The following is a 19,484-nucleotide window of genomic DNA, read 5'->3' on the forward strand; positions in this document are numbered from 1 at the left end:
CACACACACACACACACACACACACACACACACACACACACACACACACACACACACACACACATTGCCTTCTCCTAGAGTCTCAAAGGGAAAGGACCCTGCCAGCACCTCAAACATGGATGTGTTCACATTTGTCATGACACCTCAAACATGGATGTGTTCACATTTGTCATGACACTCACAGGAGTCAAGCCTGCCTAAGCTCCTGGACTTTGTGCTAAGCCTGTGCCTACTCATGCCCAGTGCCCACCAGAGACCTGCCTGTTCCAGGAACTTTGACATAATCTGATTGCAACCAGCTGAGATCCTGCATCTTTCCAGAGAACCAAAAGAAAGACAGGAGGATCCATCACCCACTGCCCATTTGAGCCCTCTACAGTGTATAGATGGTCCCTGTCCTGTGAAATTTTAGCCCTTGAACTTCAGACTGTGTAATTACCTGCCTGGCCAAGTGGGGCCTAGTTTTTGCTGCATATAATGCACTAAGGAGGTACCTCCAATCCTCCAAGGTTTGCCCTTTCTCTGCTCTAACAGCCTACAGGGTCCCTGCATATTCTAGGACTGCCAAGAGTCCCAGGAGAAAGTGAGCTTGCCCCACTTTGAAGCTGGCCAGCTTGTTCCCTCCCACTGGGTATAGTTCTAGCGACTGTCCACTCTCTCACCTCCGTGGCCTGGGCTACCTATCTGTGTTCCTGATCACAGTGGTCACTCAGTTTCAGAATGCTTATAGAGACCATGGTCCAGGGGGCTGGGATTGGACATAGTTTTTCTCCCCACTCAGGGAGGTCCTTAGTCAGGGTCAGAGGGTACATGTCTAGGACGGTACAGAGACTACACTGTGCACAGGTCTGAATGCTGCTTTGCTTGCCTGAAGCCCACCACAAGTGCCTGAAGCAGGTGCCAGTAACCCACCCATCATTATTGGATGGATGGATGAATGCGTAAATGTCTATCTACTACTTGGCAGTATATTTTCCACTCCGGTGGTACTGTCTCTGCCTGCATACTGCCTGGCTTCAGCCTTCTGACTTCCAATAGTGCTATCAAATGCCTCCCAACTCATCACAGGGGAGGGAATCCTGTGGCTCAGTGGCTCTGGTGTTTCCCAAGAACCACCTCTTTCCCAACCAAACCCACGCACCCAGCTTCCAGAGTGCAGTCTCCAGTTCTGGGTAATTGCCAGCAGGAACGGGTGTGGTCTTGGCTTGGCGGTTGTTTTCCTGACAGAGGAACCACTCTAGCCACCAGCTCCATTACTGCTATCCAGAAACACTGAGCAGGCACAGGCTCTCTCTACTCCAGGTTAGGAGACCCTCACGGTACCTTAAACTCAGACCTAAATATATCAAGTGATCCTCCCTGAAATGAGTGTGGGACTCAGGAGCAAGGTACTTACTGGTCTGTACATCACACGTCCCAGGGCAGTCAGGCTCCTACATGGGGAGAAAAGAGGAGACCTGCCATGGCTGCCTCCCCTGTCTCCCTCCTATCCCTAGTACACATATGTCCTTTTCCCACCAGAACCTGCGGAACACCCACTGCCTCAGCCCCCTGCTCCTGCCTTCTCTCCGGAGGCTACTGGCTGCTCTGACCCCTTCTCCCTCTAGGGCCACAGCTTTCTCTCAGCTTTTGCTCAGGCTGAACCACCTCTCTTGTGCTTGCTCTGTGAAATGGCCATCCTCTCCTGCCAGCTCCTGGAGGTCTTCTCCCTATTATGCTGGCTTCCCCTGCTGCTGGGGTCCCCAAGGTCCTCTGTCATCCAGGCATCTTCAGTAGTTAATGGCTTTTCCTCTCTAGCCCCTTTTATGTTTGGAACTCTCTGAAGCCACCTCTCTCTGCGCCTTCATAGACAGCATGATGAAGGGTATGAAGCAGAAGCCTGGCTTCCGGTACCTTCTGTTCTGCCGGCCTCAGCACTGAGCCAGCAAGGAGGGGAGGGGTGCATAGCGCTGGGAGTGGACCCAGGATGTCTGGCTCCTGGCTCTATCCCCATGAAACAAAGATGAAAATCTCTGCTGGGCCTACAGCCAGTGAATGGAGAATAGGGTCCTTGGCTCTATGAGACAAGGTGGGGTGCTGAAAGAGATGTAGGAGGGCTCCTGTTCAGAGATGCTGGGCCCCAGAGGCCTGGGACCAGTCCAGGCCCACTTCTCTCTGGATAAGGCATCTTCCGTTCAGACTACTTTCCTGTGTTTTCCCCAAGGCTGGGTGGTAGATTTGTTCATCCGCTTCTCTGGGGATAAAGTAAGGTTCCCCAAGGACCAGGGCCAATATCATACATCTGTGCCTGACAGTAGGCTTCCCCTTCCCAGTTCTAGATGCTTCTATGGAAATACAAATAATCTCCCAGGAAGGAGAATCAGGCCCCTAGGATCTTGATAAAGAAAAGGAAGAGGTGGCTACAACTTTGCTTTCCTACCACCCATGTTTGGGCCCTAAGCTGCCAGGAGCACTCATGGAACCTAAGGGCTTCCTGGGAACTTCACTTCTTCCTGGAATGTTCCCGGGCTCCGAATCCTTGGGCATTCTTCTGGGTCACTTCCACTAGCAAGCCATCCTTGATGCTCTGGGAGCCTCCATCTCTGAGCTTCTCTCTCCCTGCAGAAATCTCTAGACTATAAGCCCCTGACTGGTAGATCCGTACTGGTGGCTACAGTGCCTGAGCAAATGTGTACTCGCAGGCAGGCTTCAAGGTCGAATTGCCACTGATGGCTCCCTCCTTGCTGCGTCTCCATCTCCAGGGACTCAGACCAACCTCTAACCCTTATCTGAGCCTCCAAGGCCCATCCCTCACTATCACCCGGCCAAGGCCTCCTCTGCCTGGCTGCCACTCACCTGCTCTGCAGCCTTCCCATGGAGCACGGGCTGAGGCAGGGCCATCTCCAGCCTGTGTAGCAGCCATTCGATCAGCCTGTAGTGGGGAGATGAGCTGAATCCAGGTGAGAAGAATGGGGGTGGGGAGTTGGCACAGATAACAAGCCAGCCAAGAGGCAGGTTGTGTCTGAAGCCAACTCCAGGGCTCTAACCCTGAAGGCCCCTTTCTGCCCTCCCCATCTTTCCCAGGCAGCCCTAGCAGGTAGCTCAGCTCAGTTCCATCTACTTCAGATATGCATTTACAGTCTCTCACACACTCCCAGGGTGTGAGCTTGGGGCAGCACCCAGCCAGATTTTAAAATGGATGTGGCCTTTGGTCTAACAACCCTACACATGTACACAGGTCACCAGATAGGGCATGCACAAGGTTTCTGATTGCAGGAAAAGTATGAAATGCCTCTAAGTGCTCCTGTGTGGTTAAATAAATGAAGCCCTAGGTAGCTCTTTGCAGGTAGTATGTGTGTGTATGCATGCACGCATGAGTGTGTGTGTATTTTATGCACATGAATAGGTGTGTATGTCTGTGCAGTTGTACAGAGACCAGAGAAGGGAGGCAGGCACCTCCCCCTCTATCATTCTCTGCCTTGTTCCTTTGAGATAAAGGCTCTCCCTAAACCAGAAGCAAGGTCTGTCTCTAAGCCCAAGGCAAGGTTTCTCCACAAACCTGAGGCAGGCTTTCAGCCTAAACCTAGAGCTCAAATTTTTTCAGCCAAGGTAGCAGCAGCAAGCAATCCTCCTGTCTCCACTCCCTGCCTCAGTGCTGGGCTCACATGTCCCCTTTTACAGAGGTGCTGGGACCCAAATTCTTGTCCTCATGCTCATGGGGTGAGCTTACACAGCAAGCACTCAACCACTGAGCCATCTCCAGACCCTGAGGGACTTCTTTTTTAAGTTTCACTTAAAGAGGATGTAAAAGAGTACATGCAATTTGGTTTTGATAGAGGGTGTGTGTGTGTGTGTGTGTGTGTATGTGCCCATCCTTGTTTTGAGACAAGATCTGGCTATAGAGTCCAAGTTGGACTTGAATTTACAATCCTCCTGCTGCCTCATCAGCTTCCTGAGGTTACAGGTGAGCACTTGGTATATGTGCAAAGGAAAAGCTTGCTCCCAGCCTGGCCGATGGAGGGAGATGCTGATGAGGTTTGCTGGAAGAGTTTGAGTCTTTACCCAAGTGAATATTTTTAACTTTCTAATTTAGCAAATTAGTCCTGGGTTAGAGCAAAGCACTGAGCCTGATCCTTGCAGGAGGTACAGCCTTTGGGGGCTCACCTGACAGGGTCCCCGGGTGGTGGCAGGGAAGAGGATTGGAAGCCAGACTGGGGTTCTGCAGCTGGCTCCTCCTCAGGCTCCGGGGGTCCAGGATTAGCCTGGAAGGGGCTCTCTGTGGGCTCCGTCTCCATAGGGGTTCCTGGAGGATCTGAGTGGTAGGAGAACCTTTACTAAAGACCCCATAGCTGGGCTTCAGCCAACCCCTCATGAGTATAAAGGGCCAGATTTCAGAGAAGTTACATGGATGGATGAAGAGCCCTTGGAGACCACCCTAACAGGAAACAGCCTAGGGAGGGAAAGGGACAGACCCGAGCTTGTGAAGTCCAAGTGACTCAAGTCACTGGAGTCCCAGGTGTGACTAAGAAGGGGTTTCTGATGTCTTAGCAAGGCCTGTACTCTCTCCCCTTGCCTGGCTAAGGGACTCACACACACACACACACACACACAGAGTCTCAAGTTGCCCCCTGAAGAGCCTACCCTGTCCTTTGACCACTTAGGAAGCCCCTCCCAGCTCCATCTCTGTACCTGGATCCAAGACAGCAGCCTCAGGTTCAACTTTCCAGGCCTGGATAACAGAGAGATGGGTCATGGTCAAAGCCAGCCTGCATATACCCACCTTGGTCAGCTGTGCTCTGGCCCCATGTGTTATCGCCAATATGCATGTGTGCATACACATGGGCATGGTGCTGGTAGTGGGTGGGTCTATGAGGGTTAATCTCCTTTGATTCCGAGTCACCTAGGAGACACATACCCTCTAGGCAGGTCTTTCAGGGAATTTCCAAAGAGGTTTAACTGAAGAAAGAAGGCTCACTCTGAATGTGGTTGTCACACATGTTGATGTCCCAGATTCAACAAAAAGGTTTAAGAGACAGATAGACAGATAGACAGACCGACCCACCATCATTCACTTCTGTCTGCAGATGCAATGTGACCTGCTGCCATGGTTCCCCACCATGATGATGGTACCCACTTTAAGCCATAAGATAATATAAACTCTTTAACCATCTTTTGTCGGGAGTTTTATCTCATCATCAAGAAAAATAGTTTATCTTGCTCTCAAATGTCCCCCAGGCCCTAGAGAGTCACTCTTCCCATGAAGGACACTCTAAATGAGAAGATGTACCTTCCAGTGGATGTTGGGGATTGGCCATGACCTGCTAGAGTGGACAGCTCACTGGGCTCCAACCCTTCCCGGTGGTCAGCTTTCTACCCCCAACTCATCACTTACCTGTGAAGGGGTAGGGGGCTGAGGCAGCACTTTGTCCAGATTCTGCTCAAGCCACCTGAGTAGCCACAGGCTGGGCCTGAGGAAGGGTCAGTGATCAGCAAGTGCATAGCATGAAATAAGAGCTACCTTGACTGCCCACTAGAGTCTAGTCCTGGCCTGCCTTCTACACCTGGGGGACAGAGCCAAGCAAGAGTCTAAGGAATGAGTGGGTGAGGGGATGAATGGAGGGAGGTGGTTGGGTGGAAAGCATGAGTCTGGGTTTCTCTCAGAAATCACAAAACGGTTCTTCAGGCTGACATTGGGTACATAGTAACCTGAAAACATGATAATCGGAATAGGTACTTATTAAGCACTTCGTGTAAAATCCTAGGTTTCTAGCCTGTGAGCTCTATGGTTTTTGTTTTGTTTTGTTCCACCTTTGAAACAGTCTAGCTATGTATTCCCAATTGGGTTCAAATTCATGATCCCCCTACCTCAGCTTCTAGCACTATAGGGTTACAGGTATGTGCACCTGTGTCCAGATTGGTTTGGGGTTTTTCTTTTTCTTTCTTCCTTTCTTCCTTCCTTTCTTTCTTCCTTCCTTCCTTCCTTTCTTCCTTCCTTTCTTTCTTTCTTTCCTTCCTTCTTTCTTTCTTTTTTTGTTTGTTTTTTGAGACAGGGTTTCTCTGGGTAGCCCTGGCTGTCCTGGAACTCACTCTGTAAACCAGGTTGGCCTTGAACTCAGAAATTCGCCTGCCTCTGCCTCCCAAGTGCTGGGATTAAAGGCGTGCGCCACTACCACCCCCTCTGGGGCTTTTCTTAAAATACGGGAGGCTCTGAAGTTACACCAAGCGGAGGTGGCTAAACTTGGGCAGGGTCCCTCCCTGAGCAGGCTCTGCAATATCTATCTGGCCTGACATCTTCGATGAGAAGGCAGCTTCTTTTGAGAGGTCATGGGCTGTGAGGCTGAGACAACCAAGTTCTGTGCACACTGCTTGGCCTGCTACAGATAAGAGTGACCCTTGCTGATGAGGACTTACTCAGTGTCTTGAGTCCTGGAAGTTTTATCTGAGCCATCTGCAGATCCTACGGAGCCAGAAAATAAAGGACAGAGAGGCAGGATGAGGAAAGGTTGCTCACTGGGTACAAAACTGCACTTAGAGATTGTCAGAAGTCCTGGCTGCACAGAGGGTGGGTATAGAGAGTGACTGAACACTGCGTATCTCAAAAGCTAGAGAGAAGACTGGATGTTTCCACCAGGGAGAAATGAGAGTTGTCTGAGGAAACAAGTAGATTTAACCTGGTTACAAAAGCATCCGGCAAAGTAGCCATTAAAACGCACCTTGTCATGTTTTATGTATCAGTTTACAACTTAATTAACGGCTTGAAAAAAAAATCCATAATGGCAATGGAGAAAGGGGAGGGAGAAAGGAAAAAGGAAAAGGGAGCAGAGAAGAAGGGAAAGAGGAGAAACCCAGGGAGATGAAGGTAAGGAGGAAGAGGGAAGAAGAGAGCAGGAAAGAGAGGGAGCAAGCACCCGCCTGGAACTCCTATGCCAGCCTGGAGCAGCACCAGGACCATTCAGATCTAGTCCCCCAAGGCCAGTCAGTGGCTGAGCCACTCCCGTGGACCATGGAAATTCTCCCCACTGCTGGGCTCATCCCAGTATCCCCTTAGAAGCTCCCGCCCCTGGAAAGCCATCCCGCCTTTTCATCTTACCTGGGTCCCCAGTGCCACAGGGCTCTGGGATCTGTGCTCCACCCTGCTGAGATAGACAGACAGACATTACAGGGCATCCCAGGAGCAGCCTCTACAGCCCTACAATCCCCTACTGGCTCTTCCCTCACCCGCAGGTCACCCTGCCCTTGTACCTGATCTGGGCCTCCCTCTCCACCAGCCAGGTTCTGGCCCCCACTGCTGTAGACAGGCTGTGGCACGACCTTCTCCATGCCTTTCCAGAACCAGCTCAACATCCAGGAGCTGGGCCTGCCAAGGGATAGGGACATGAGTCCACTCTCAACCCCAACCCTGTCAGAGTGACAGTCCCTAGTCCTGAAAGGATTTGACATGAATCAAGCCACTATCTCCCCATGATGAGACTGTAAAACCTCACTCCCTCTCCAAAAAGACCCAGGGTACCCTTCAGTCCAACCCCAAGTGCCATGCTCTAGTCACATCCATAATATCGGGGATAAAATCCCGATAAAGGATAAGAGGCAATAAGGCCCCAAAAGGGGTTCTGTGCCTCCTGGATTTCAGACTAGTAGCTGGTATCCCCCTAACTCAGACGTGTTTCAGATTAGTCTTTCCAATCATCAACACGGCCTCATAATTAGGCATAAAGCTACCCCAAGTAATGATTTGTAAATGGTTAAGATTGGGCATTGTTTCCTGGCCCACACAATGTTTCCAACTATCTTTGTTTAATGTTTTAAGTACTAGAGAGTAATTGAAGGGTTTCTCTCACTCTAAGACCCCTCTGCCTGCCTCCAGCAAGAACCAGAGAATTAGCATAAGAATACCTCAACAGGGAGGGCTCCACCCCTCTTCCTCCTGCTTCACACTTAGCTACCAGACTCTGTTGACCTTGGTGTGGGGGTCGCTTGCCTACGTGACTTCAGTCTAGCACTAGGACTAGAAGAAGAAGGACTTGGACTCACATGCAGGACTAGCACTAGAACTTAGATGGGCTAGGACTCAGATTCATGCATCCCGCAGTCCCCCGGGCCCAGAGCGCTTGGGCCCGGGGGATACAACACCAGTTCAGAGGATATAGCTGCTGCTTTAGATCCAGTATGTTTCAGATAGCCTCAGATATACCTGAACTATTGAGCTGCCAGATTTACCGTCTCTCTTTTGCAATGACTGTAGAAGTCTGATGCCATTTCTAAGAAATACACTTAGATCTTATACTTCATGTGTCGTCTCTGCCGTCATTTCTTCGCCTACGCCTTGTCGACCTGACTAGGACCCCCGTTTCTCCCGCGGGTTGAGGGAGGCCCAGATCGGCCGTCCGGCGGCACCCAAGGAGGCCAGAGAGACCTTTGGAACCTGCCTTCCATTTGCTCCATAAAGCACAGCCAGCCTCTCTCTATACCCCAGTTAACTTGCCCCTACCAGCTTTCGCATGACTGGCACTCCAAAAGGATACTTTCAGAGCAGTGGTCTCAACCCCACGGGGGTCAAATGACCCTTTCCCAGGAGTTGCCTAAGACCATTGGAAAACACAGATATTTACATTATGGTTCATAAGTAGCAACAAAAATAGTCTTACGGTTGGGGGTCACCACAACAAGAGGAGCTGTATTAAAGGATTGCAGTCTTAGCAAAATTGAGAATCATTGCCTTGGAATATCTCTGGAGGCAAAGGCTCATCGGTTTACCTGAGGATCCTAAGTCCCTGTCTTTTGTTGGCCCCAACCCAAGATCTACTAGGCTGGGTAAACTCTATGGACTAAAATGGCTAATGTCAGGGCCACAGACCTGACTGACTCACAGCTGTCCTTTCCATGCTAGTGGCTCCCTGCAGGGGCAGTTGAAGGTGGAAAGGGTGATATGGTACCTGTTCACCTTGGCAACAGCAACCTGGGCCTGGGAGGTGGGTTGAGGAGGGTCGGCTTCCTGGGTCTCTGGAAAAAAAAAAAGAATTTCCCAGATATCAGATGTGGACCCTAGAGAGGCCCATTTCTCCCTTGCTAGGGAGTTCAAGTCAGAGGTGAGACTGATGGAGGGCACCTAGGGGTTAGAAGGGGAGCTTTTCAGCTCAGCTCAGCTCAGCTCAGCTCAGCTGACAAGCCCCCAGAAGCCTGCTCCAAGCTTCTCTGGGCCTCCACTTCATCATCTGTAAAGTGAGCTCCTGCCAGGCTCCGAGAGGAGACCCCAGCCCCCTGCCCAGCCAGCCTGGGTCCCAGCACTCACCTTGCAGACTAGGTCTAGCCTCAGTTTCGCCCTCTCCTTCCATTGGCTCCTCTGGTGGCTGTGGATTCAAATGGGACCTGTAAGCTTTGATGGCCTGGTGCAGAAAAGAGAGCCTCTCTGATTCTATCTAGGGACCTGCAGCTCCAAAGTTGAATGAGTCATTTCAGGATCATCTCCAAAGTCCTGCTGGCCTTCCCCTCCACCAGGGCCCTTCTTCCCTTGAACCACAGGGGTCCTGCACCCAGGCTGGAGCATCACCTCTCAGCCTCAGATCCCCCACTGTTCCACTTCAGTGGCCGGAGAAGAGGGAGGAACCACAGGGCAGGCTGGAGAACAAGGGCCAGAGGTGCTCCTCCACCCGGCTTCTTCCTCCTGATGCCTAAACTTTCCTCCCTGTCTCTGCTATTTGCCTCTCTATGTCCCTGCTGCCTCCTTTACTCCTGCACACCATGAAGTTATAGGACACCCACACATGGGCACCTATGGAGACACCCACACATGGGCACCTATGGAGATACCCACACATGGGCACCTATGGAGACACCCACAGGTGTACACCACTCCTGGGCCTGGAAGACAGTGGGTAGAGAAGAGACAGATTTCTGAGCCTCTGGGAAAAAACCCTATACTTCAGATCTGGCTTCCCAAGAGGCCCATTTCTCCCTCAGGTCATATGTATATCTATGCACACATAGACATGAACATACATATCACACTATTATACATAAAACAGTGGTACACATGTATGCACACATATACAAAACAAGTGCATTCATACACACACATGAATGCATGCACACACGTGCACAGATGTGTTACATCCACACACATATATGTGAATACAGATACATTTGCATACATATAGACATAAATGTGCATATACACACATGCATGTAAGTAAAACAAGCATGCATTTGCATAATTATGTGAGCATGTGTGTATGCAAATACATATAAATTTATAGTTAAACATATACAAATATATACATATCTAAAATTTATACAAGTATACATGTGGCATTAAAATATGTATGTGTGTATATATGCAGAGATATGCAAATGTATGAACAGACAAGTATGTGCACACATAAGCTCATACTCAGAAATATGTGCATGGAATCATGTGTACACAAAAACATGTACATGCACCTGAATACAAATATATATGGGCATGCATACTCATGTGTGCTCACAGTATACTCTCATGAACACACTATATGCACATACACATGTACACACAAACACATTCTATACCCATTTCCTAAACACACTCTACACTAGCCCAGGCACAACCTTTTTTCTTCCAGAAACCCTTCACCTCTGCAGCTCCTCAATTAAAACTCCTCCACCGGCCTCCACATTTAGGGACCACACCCCACCGGCCTCCACATCTAGGGAGCACACCTCCACCAGCCTCCATGTCCAGGGAGCACACCCCACCAGCTTCCAACTTTGGAACTTAAATGAACCTTGGTGTGAGTTCCTATAAGCTCTAAGGGCACCGCTGGGACTCATTCCCTTCCTAGCCCTGCCTCTTGGCAGAAGGAGCTGACGGGCACTTGTCTGCCAACCTCCAGGGGCAATGCCTGGTTGAGTCTTCTTTATATCTTTTGCTCTAAGCACAGAATCTAGAGTCAATTAGAAGCTAAATGAAATCTGCTTAATTGAGCTGCTAAATTAATTGTCATCGGGCCCCTGAAGGGATTAGATGTCAGACTGGCAAGTTTTATTATGCTTGAAGGAACATTCTAGAAAAATGTTCCTCAAAATGTGGCACATGGACCAGTGCCAGCTTGCAAACCGCTAACTGGTCAGTGGTGATTGGACAGTTGGATTAAAAACTCAGGGTTGGTAAGATGGCTCTGTGGGTAAAGGTGCTTGCTCTCTGACAGGAGGACACGTCCCACATGAGTTATTCTCTGACCTCCGTGCATGCACACACAATAAATAAATGTAATAAAAATTTTAAAATTCTATCTCATGTCCCAAAGTATATAGTATTCAGTGGAACACTAAACTTTTTTTCATTATTTAATTGTTTGTTTGTTTGTTTATTGGTTTCTTGAGACAGGGTTTCTCTGTGTAACCCTGACTGTCCTGGAACTTACTCTGTAGACAGGCTGACCTTAAATTCAGAGATCTGCTTGCCTCTGCCTTCCAAGTGTGCCCCCACTGCCAAGCTTTTATTTTTCTTAAGATAATATAATTACATCATTTCTTCCTTCTCTTTTCTTCTTCCAAACCCTTCCATAAACCCCTCCTTGCTCTTTTTAAAATTTATGGCCTCTTTATTCACTAATTGTTGTTATATACATATATGTATATATGAACATAATCCCAAATAGGTAAATACAACCTGCTCAGATTGTATGTTACTTGTATGTACATTTCCAGAGTCGACCATTTTGTATTGGATAACCAATTGGTGTGCTCTACCCTGGAAAAGACCATTCCTCCTGCTCTTAGAACTCCTTCCTTAGTTGTCTGTAATTCTTTGTGTAGGATTGAAGCTTTCTGGGCTTCCCCTCCCAACCCCTGCTCTCTTTAGCACATCTATTGTTGTTATCCTGGGAACACTGATGTTCAAAGACACTTGTAAACCTTCACACTGTTTGCCGGGCAGGAGAGACAGCTCAGTAAGAACACTGCTTGGAGTTCCAAGCACCCATCAGGGAGAGCTCCCAACTCCGCTCCAGGGATCTGGTGCCCTCTTCTGGCCTTTGTGGGCACTGCACCCATGTGAACAGCACCCTTCCCCACCCCACACACAAATATACATAACATTTAAAATAAATTTAAAAAAAAATACTGTTTTTTAAAACCTACAATTAATTCTCTACTTCCTGCATTGAGAAAATCTTCCTACAAAACAAGTACCACCTGAGGGGAGTGGAATACTTCTATTCTGAAGCTATTTCTGAATCTCTTGGTATGTGGATTGGTAATAAACGGATTCTGGATCAGAGTCTAGAGTGTCTCTGCTCTAGACTCCAGAGACTGGTAAATATAGGTCACAAGCTACTTATAGCCCTATTGCCTGGGTTTGCAAATAATGTGTATGTACACAATGCAAGTCTGTAATCGATGTGTGCATGTTCTTGGGGAGGCTGGTCACATGGACCATGCACATGTTTAGAGGACAACCTGGGGTGTCAGTCCTTGTCTCCCCACCTTGTTTCGAGACAGGGTCTCTTTGTGCTTTTTAAATGGGTTAGCCAGGCTAGCTGTCCCAGGACCTTCCAGGGATTCGCCTCTTTGCTTCCAACTCCCTGGAGAAGCACTGGGATTAAAGATGCTTATGTGATGGCATGCAGATTTGACATAGGTTCTGGGGATTTTGAACTCGGGTCTTCACGCTTGCATTGTAAATGCTTTTAGCCTCTACACCACTGCTTCAGCATTGTAAATGCTTTTAGCCTCTACGCCATAAATGAATTTGAATTTGGCATGCTCGCGCAGCTGTGCTCATGTTAGAGCGAGCAGAGCTGAGCAGCTAAGGGAGATGGCATGGCCCACAAAGCCTGTCTCACCTTTCACAGAAACAGCCTTGAGCAAGCCTGTCCACTCTCAAGGCCTGAGTGGCCTCATTCAGATGCGCACTAAGCCAGTGGCATTTCCTGTCCCCGCTCCCCACTTTCACGCATGGGGGTCAGGTGGCCCAAGCTGGTGAGTCCCTGAGCAGCAGGGCCAGCCTGCCCTCCTCACCCTCTCCCCTCACCAGGGCCTGGACCTCTGGTGCAGCCTCTTCGGGCGCTGGTTCCGGCTCCGGCTCTGGTTCTGGCAGGGGCTCTGGATCAGGTGGTGATGTTGCCTCAGGTTTCGACTCTGTTTCTGGCTGTGGTCCTGCTGCCTCCTTGGTCTTCTGAGGGGTCCCCGGAGGCTGAGGCAGCACCCTTTGGACCCAGCCCAACATCTTGACACCTGTAAGTGATAGATTCTTTAACTGAATGAGCACAGGCATTCTCTTCACTCATGACTACTTTGTGGGTCACGCATGCCCTTTACTGCACCCCATCTTTAAAAATATTCCTGAAGTAGAGCTGGAGAGAAGGTGCAAGCTCAAGAGCACTTGCTGCTCTTCTACATTTGATTTTCTACACGTGTTTTACAGCACCCATGTCAAGCAGCGCATAAGCGCTTCCAGCCTCTGTGAGCACCCTCACATATACACGGAATACATGGCTTCCTTCATTGAGCACATGTGTCTGGGATTTCTTTATAAGTGTTCCTGTCACTAATTCATTTATTTCTATTATGGAGTAGTATTCTATGGCATGGATTTTGAATACTTTGCCTAACTGTTTCCAAGCTGAGGGAACTATTTTTTGGGGGGGAGGGAGTTTCAAATAAATAAAAATATTTCTTCTTCCTCTTCCTCTTCCTCTTCCTCTTCCTATTCCTATTCTTATTCTTATTCTTATTCTTATTCTTATTCTTCTTACTCTTATTCTTATTCTTATTCTTGTTTTTTGAGACAGGGTTTCTCTGTGTAGCCCTGGCTGTCCTGGAACTCACTCTATAGACCAGCCTGGCCTCAAACTCAGAAATCTGCCTGCCTCTGCCTCCCAAGTACTGGGATTAAAGGCGTGTGCCACCTTATTAAAAGCTAACTATTAAAAAGAATCTCAGTGTTCCTGGGGGGTGAAGTCTGCATTAAATAAATCATAATGCATCCCATAACTCGATAAGTGAAAACGCTGGAACAAAGAAGCACATTTGTTGGAACAGGACGTGCACACACTCTAGCACTGTCGTGAGCAATCAGTCAGTCTCCCTGTGTCTCTGTTTGACTGTCTGCAAAGTAGGAGCACTGAAGCCAGGCATGGTGGTACGCACTTCGGCTCTAGCACTTGAGTTGTGGAGGCAGAAGAATCCAGGCTAGCCTGAACTAAAAAAGCAAGAGACATCAATAGTGCCTTAATAAAGACCATTAAGAGAGCCCGGCATGGTGGCACATGCCTTTGATCTCAGCATTTGGGAAGCAGAGACAGACAGATCTCCATAAGTCCTGGGCCAGCCAGCTATACAGTGACACGTTATCTCAAAACAAACAAAACCAATCAAATAAAAAATGATAAAGGCAACATTCTTAGACTGTGACTGAGCTCTCACTATGTTTTGGGTTACCTGTTCAGATACCATCTGCTGTCCAGTGACTGGCTTCATAAAGGCTGGCCATGACTACAGGGACAGGTACTGAGTGTGAATACCAGTTGTAGAATATAATGTAGTGCAGAATCCCATGACTTTGAATAAATACCAACGACTCGTGGACAGAAAGTCTAAGATGACATCAGTCAGGTGCTTTAATGCCGGTTGTCAGGAGGCAGAGGCAGGCAGATTTCTGTAAGTTTAAAGCCACCTTGCTTTACTTAGCAAGGTCCAGACCAGCCAGAGCTACACTGTGAGACTTCTCTCAAAAAATAAATTAAAAAAAATAAATAAATAACACTACTTATCATTTTTTAGCTTTGAGAATAAAATACCAGTCAGACTTTTGTCATGGTTGGTGACGACCAGTTTCTATCTCATTGATATTAAGCACGTGGAGAGCCAAGCTCCAAGAGACTGAATTCTTGCAGGATGGCCTGGTTCGGTGGTACTATCAAAGCTGCCATGTGCACAGGCCCAGGAAAGGCCACCCAGGACTCAGGCCCACCATGGTTATGCCTCCCTGTCTGACTCTTCAAGGACCCATAGCCAGCTTCCCAGAATTCATTGCCAGGCTGCTTGACTGATCCCCAACCTTGACCTCTGACCCAGCTCTGGCTCAGCTTCTCCCAGAACAGCCTCTACGGAGACAAAGCTTAAGCTTCGGTGGCAGATCAGCCTACAGAAAAGTAACTGGGGCCAGATACAATCAATGGGTTCTTCCAGTTCTCTGCTGGCTGCGCGTGAGGACACAGGCACTTCCTCCCAAGGTTACACATTTGGAATGGCAGAACACACAGACCCCAGCTAGCTCCCAGCCGTCCTGAGAACCAGACCTGAAGGAAGCCCTCCTCCACACCCGGCTTCCGCATCCCCTTGATAACACTCATTCTCCTGACAATCTTGCCTGCCCCCTACCCCCTGTAAAAAGGATATCCATCCTCAGGACAACAGACTTGTCTAAGGTGACTCTGGCCAAGATGAGTATACTCTGAGATCCTGACTTCGTCTGTAGTGGGCAACAATCCTAGCTTGAATTTTTGAACTGTCTGGAGATGATGTAGAGAAGCAGCCTCCTAGCCCAGGCTTTCCTTGCCAGGAACCTGGAGGCCTGTCTTGCTGCCCTCCCACTTTGAAGGAAGAGAACCTGGAGGTAGCCACCCAGGAATCTGTAGTGTTAGACCACCAGGATCCCGAGAATCTTCTGGGAGAGCTGGAGAAAATAGATTCTTAGCTTCCCCCAAACCCTCTGGGGTTGTCGAATCCACATTTCTCACGTTGACCTGGAGATACCAAAGTCTGAGCCACAGTGTGGGGACTGGGAACCACGGCTCTCCTGCCTGCTCTATTTCATCACCTAAATGCCCCCCGCTAAAAGCCGAGCATGGGTATCCCCCAAGGAGTCCCAGTGAGCCCCTACTTCATTTTGAGTTACCTGTTCAGATGTCAGCTCCTAGCCGGAATTGTCTTCTCAGTGCCCCAGCAGCTGGCCTCTCAGACCCAGCCAGGATTAATTGGCAATAGATGGGCCGGGTGCAAAGGATTAGCCTGTGCAGAAGTGGGGGCAGGGTAGAAAGATGACTGGTGCCCAGGGGAGCCGGCAGCAACCCCGGAGGGTCCAGTAGCATCCTAGACACAGGGTTAGGGCCCTGTGAGTCCTATGGGACAGTTCCATGGGAACCTGCCCCAGTGCCAGGGTCTGGCTTCCCATGGGCTGTGACAAAGCCAGAGAAATGATTCAGGACAACCAATAGCCAGGGTACCTGTGTGGTTCTGGGAGCCTCCTCAAGGTGACAGGAACCCGTCAGCTCAGTGTGGGAGACAAGAGTATGTCCTTCTCTCCTGCCCTGATGTTGGGACTCAAAGGGTCTCTGTGGCCAAGTCTTTCACTAACAGCTTAAGCATTATCACAAAAACCATTGGCCCAAGACAAGGCCTTCAGCCAAAATCTATATTTATCTGCATTTCCAGAGAAACAGAAACATATGACCTGGGACAACTATGTCTTATGCCAAGCAAGGTTTTTGGTTTGTTTGTTTGCTTGCTTGCTTTTTAAAGATTTATTTATTTACTTTATGTAAGTACACTATAGCTGTCTTCAGACAAACCAGAAAAGGGCATCAGATCCCATTACAGATGGTTGTGAGCCACCATGTGCTTGCTGGGAATTGAACTCAGGACCTCTAGAAGAGCAGTCTTAACCGCTCTGGAAGAGCTCTTAACCCACTGAGCCATCTTTCTAGCCCCTATTTTTGTTTTTTTGATGCAAAGTATTTTATTTTTAAACTTCTAAAGTTTGAACACAAGTTTGCCTAGTTTAGATGAGTTTCCAAGCTGAATGCATTTGCCTGGAGCTCAGTTTCTGGCTGATAAACAGTTCCTAATACCTGATGTGGATGCTGACGTTCTGATCTGTAGGTGATGAGCTGACCAGTGTCTGCTGGTAACGTCCCTCTTTGCCTTGGTAAGGGCTTAACAACCATTAGGCATTGTGGTAGCCTTACACAGCCAGTGCCGTCCTGAAAGTCTCCATGTAAGGGAAGCTGTCTTCATCTCTCTCACTCTCGTACACTTCAGAGATGGGTGTGGACACACTCACCATACTGTGCCCACTCACCAGGAGGAAGGAGGCTTGGTTAGCATTGAGCACCGTCTAATTATCTTGATGATCTTGCTCATATTCATATGATCAGGCACAAGGGACTTGGTCTTGTCCAGGACAGGCAGTTGCTTCTCACCCTTGTATCACTCTGTAATCACTGGGATCTTGGTGGGGTGCTGCTCCTGGATGAGCCAGACATCTTTCACTCTTTGTTTCCAGCGCTGCCTGAAGGTCTTCTCGGATGGCATGGCGTGAGGGGGTTCAGGGTCAGGCGATCTGGCTCCTGGAATGATCACTTCCCTTGTGTCGCCAAGCAAGTTTATTAAGAAACAGTATATTGTGGGGCAGTGGTGGCACACGCCTTTAATCCCAGCACTTGGGAGGCAGAGGCAGGCAGATTTCTGAGTTGGAGGCCAGCCTGGTCTACAGAGTGAGGTCCAGGACAGCCAGGGCTAAACAGAGAAACCCTGTATCGAAAAACAAAACATAACAAAACAAAACAAAACAAAACAAAAAAAGAGAGGAAAAAAAAACAAAAAGAAAAGAAAAAAGAAAAAAAAAGAAACAGTATCTTGGGCTGGAGAGATGGCTCAGAGGCCCTTCCAGAGATCCTGCTGAGTCCCAGCATGGGGCCTGGGGATTGAGGACACACTTTTGTTCCCAGCAACAGTTATTTAGTGGCTAGATTGGAACTGGTTGAATGAAACTACACAGTAGCTGGATTGAAATTGGTTGAATGAAACTAGTTTAGGGTTTCCACCAAAGCCCGTTGTCCTATTGCATCTGGGTTACTATAATACAACACCTTAAACCAAATAATTTACAAGCAACAGAAATGCACTGTTCACTGCAGCTGTAGGAGATCCAAGCAATAGAAGAGGCGGGTCCCTGGGAAGTTCTTGTTCCTAGTAGGTGATGAGGTCTGTGTGATATAGACACTCCACACAGACCTCATCACCTACTAGGATTTGACTCCTGGCCCTGGGCACCAAGCTTGTTTCCACCCTTTGACTGTAAACCACATTGCTCTGAGTATCTTATCTGCATGCATATCTATGCTTCGTGCTGCTGCTGGAGGCCAGTCATGGTCCGTGCTTCTGCCGCAGGGTGTGCTGCCACTGGAGGTCATGACGATGTTCATAATCTGTGCTGCCACTGGCTGCTATGGGTGAGGAAGCTTCCGTTACAGTGGTATTGACGATAGACCCAACTCCCAATGACTAGCAAGTTTGGGCTGGTTCCCGGCACACTCTCCGCCTGCTGTCAACAGACTGGGCACAGGGCAGCAGGAACAAGGATCAGATTAGGAGCAATGTGGATTTTTCTGGCACCTGAGTTAAAGGCTTCAAGAGGCAATTTGTGTAAGGATCCCAGAAAGTGGCAGATGGCAGTGCCACTTCCCACTAAATTCTTTAGCAAAGCTAGTACCCTGTGTCTGGACCTGAATAGCACTTATGTAAGTGGGATTGGGGTACGTGGGTATAAATCAATTCATAAATTGCTAAATTGTTTACTTATATACTTTTTTTTAATTTGATTTTTTTTTTTTTTTTTTTTTTTTTGGCAACAAGGTCACTCTATGTAGCTCTGGATGCCCTGAAACTCACTATGTAGACCAGGCTGGTCTTGAACTCACAGCGACTAAAGGTGTGTACCACTACACTCAGCTGTTTTCTAACTTTAAAAAGAGTTGGACCTTGCCAGGTAGTAATGGCACACGCCTTTAAATCAGCACACAAGAGGCAGAGGCAGGTGGATCTCTGAGGTCAATGCCAACCTTGTCTACAGAGTGAGTTCCAGGACAGTCAGGGCTACACAGAGAAACTCTGTCTTGAAAAACAAGCAAATGAAACAAAAAGAGTTGGACCTTAGATTGGGGGTAGGGTCAGCACTGGGCAAGTTTCTTTAAGAACTTGGGGTACTTTATTAAGTTACTGGGCCCCTAATAAGAAGCAGCACAAAATCTCACCAGACCCTAACAGCAGGAAATTCTGAATGATAGGTTAGCATTTATGCAGATACATGCAAATCATATCCCAATATATGCAAAAGAATAGGCAACCCCAGGATGTTTCCCTGGGATGTTTCCCTCAATTCCTGGGACTTGGGGATTCTGGGCCAGGATACACATATAACTTCGCTTTCCTGTTGGGAAGGGAGGCTGCAGTTCCCCGGGTAGTAAGATAGGGCAGAAAGGGGGTGAGGTGGAGTATCATTGGCTAATCCCTAGCCTGCTGAGGCCACCACTCTGCCTGATCCCTGCCCTGACCCCAGAGCCTGGCTAATCTCCACTCCTAAAGACCAAAGACAGCATGGCGGTCTTCCCTGAGATTCATGGGGACAGGAGCCCCTCCAGGCTCCCAGGCAGCCCTGTTGCAAAGCCTAGGGTCCTTGCCTAACACAAACACAAACAGTACTCTTGGGTCCAGAGAGAGGCAGTAGTAGCTAGTTCAGGGTCACTGTT

The 19,484-nt window shown here is 48.6% G+C and overlaps 1 protein-coding gene and 1 pseudogene across 4 annotated transcripts in view; both read right to left on the reverse strand.

The window, feature by feature from the left end:
* Cngb1 (cyclic nucleotide gated channel subunit beta 1) overlaps nucleotides 1–19,484 on the reverse strand; it is a 79,225-nt gene that overhangs the window by 50,413 nt on the left and 9,328 nt on the right. The window contains exons 1-12 of one of the 4 annotated variants that reach the window (XM_031340962.1): nucleotides 15,854–16,077; nucleotides 12,986–13,188; nucleotides 9,269–9,326; nucleotides 8,913–8,979; nucleotides 7,222–7,336; nucleotides 7,070–7,112; nucleotides 6,391–6,436; nucleotides 5,372–5,447; nucleotides 4,669–4,708; nucleotides 4,144–4,291; nucleotides 2,836–2,911; nucleotides 1,397–1,433 (exon numbers count right to left, since the gene is read on the reverse strand). In XM_031340962.1, the coding sequence (XP_031196822.1) occupies nucleotides 1,397–1,433; nucleotides 2,836–2,911; nucleotides 4,144–4,291; nucleotides 4,669–4,708; nucleotides 5,372–5,447; nucleotides 6,391–6,436; nucleotides 7,070–7,112; nucleotides 7,222–7,336; nucleotides 8,913–8,979; nucleotides 9,269–9,326; nucleotides 12,986–13,180 (901 nt within the window). In that variant the 5' untranslated portion in view covers nucleotides 13,181–13,188; nucleotides 15,854–16,077. Of the gene's footprint in view, nucleotides 1–1,396; nucleotides 1,434–2,835; nucleotides 2,912–4,143; nucleotides 4,292–4,668; nucleotides 4,709–5,371; nucleotides 5,448–6,390; nucleotides 6,437–7,069; nucleotides 7,113–7,221; nucleotides 7,337–8,912; nucleotides 8,980–9,268; nucleotides 9,327–12,985; nucleotides 13,189–14,394; nucleotides 14,495–15,853; nucleotides 16,078–19,484 lie in introns of those variants that run through there. The other 3 variants (XM_031340964.1, XM_031340965.1, XM_031340963.1) reach the window with 3 other exon arrangements.
* LOC116069931 lies at nucleotides 16,904–17,268 on the reverse strand (annotated as a pseudogene).

Source organism: Mastomys coucha, unplaced genomic scaffold (assembly GCF_008632895.1).
Source record: "Mastomys coucha isolate ucsf_1 unplaced genomic scaffold, UCSF_Mcou_1 pScaffold22, whole genome shotgun sequence".
Taxonomy (NCBI): Eukaryota; Metazoa; Chordata; class Mammalia; order Rodentia; family Muridae; genus Mastomys; species Mastomys coucha.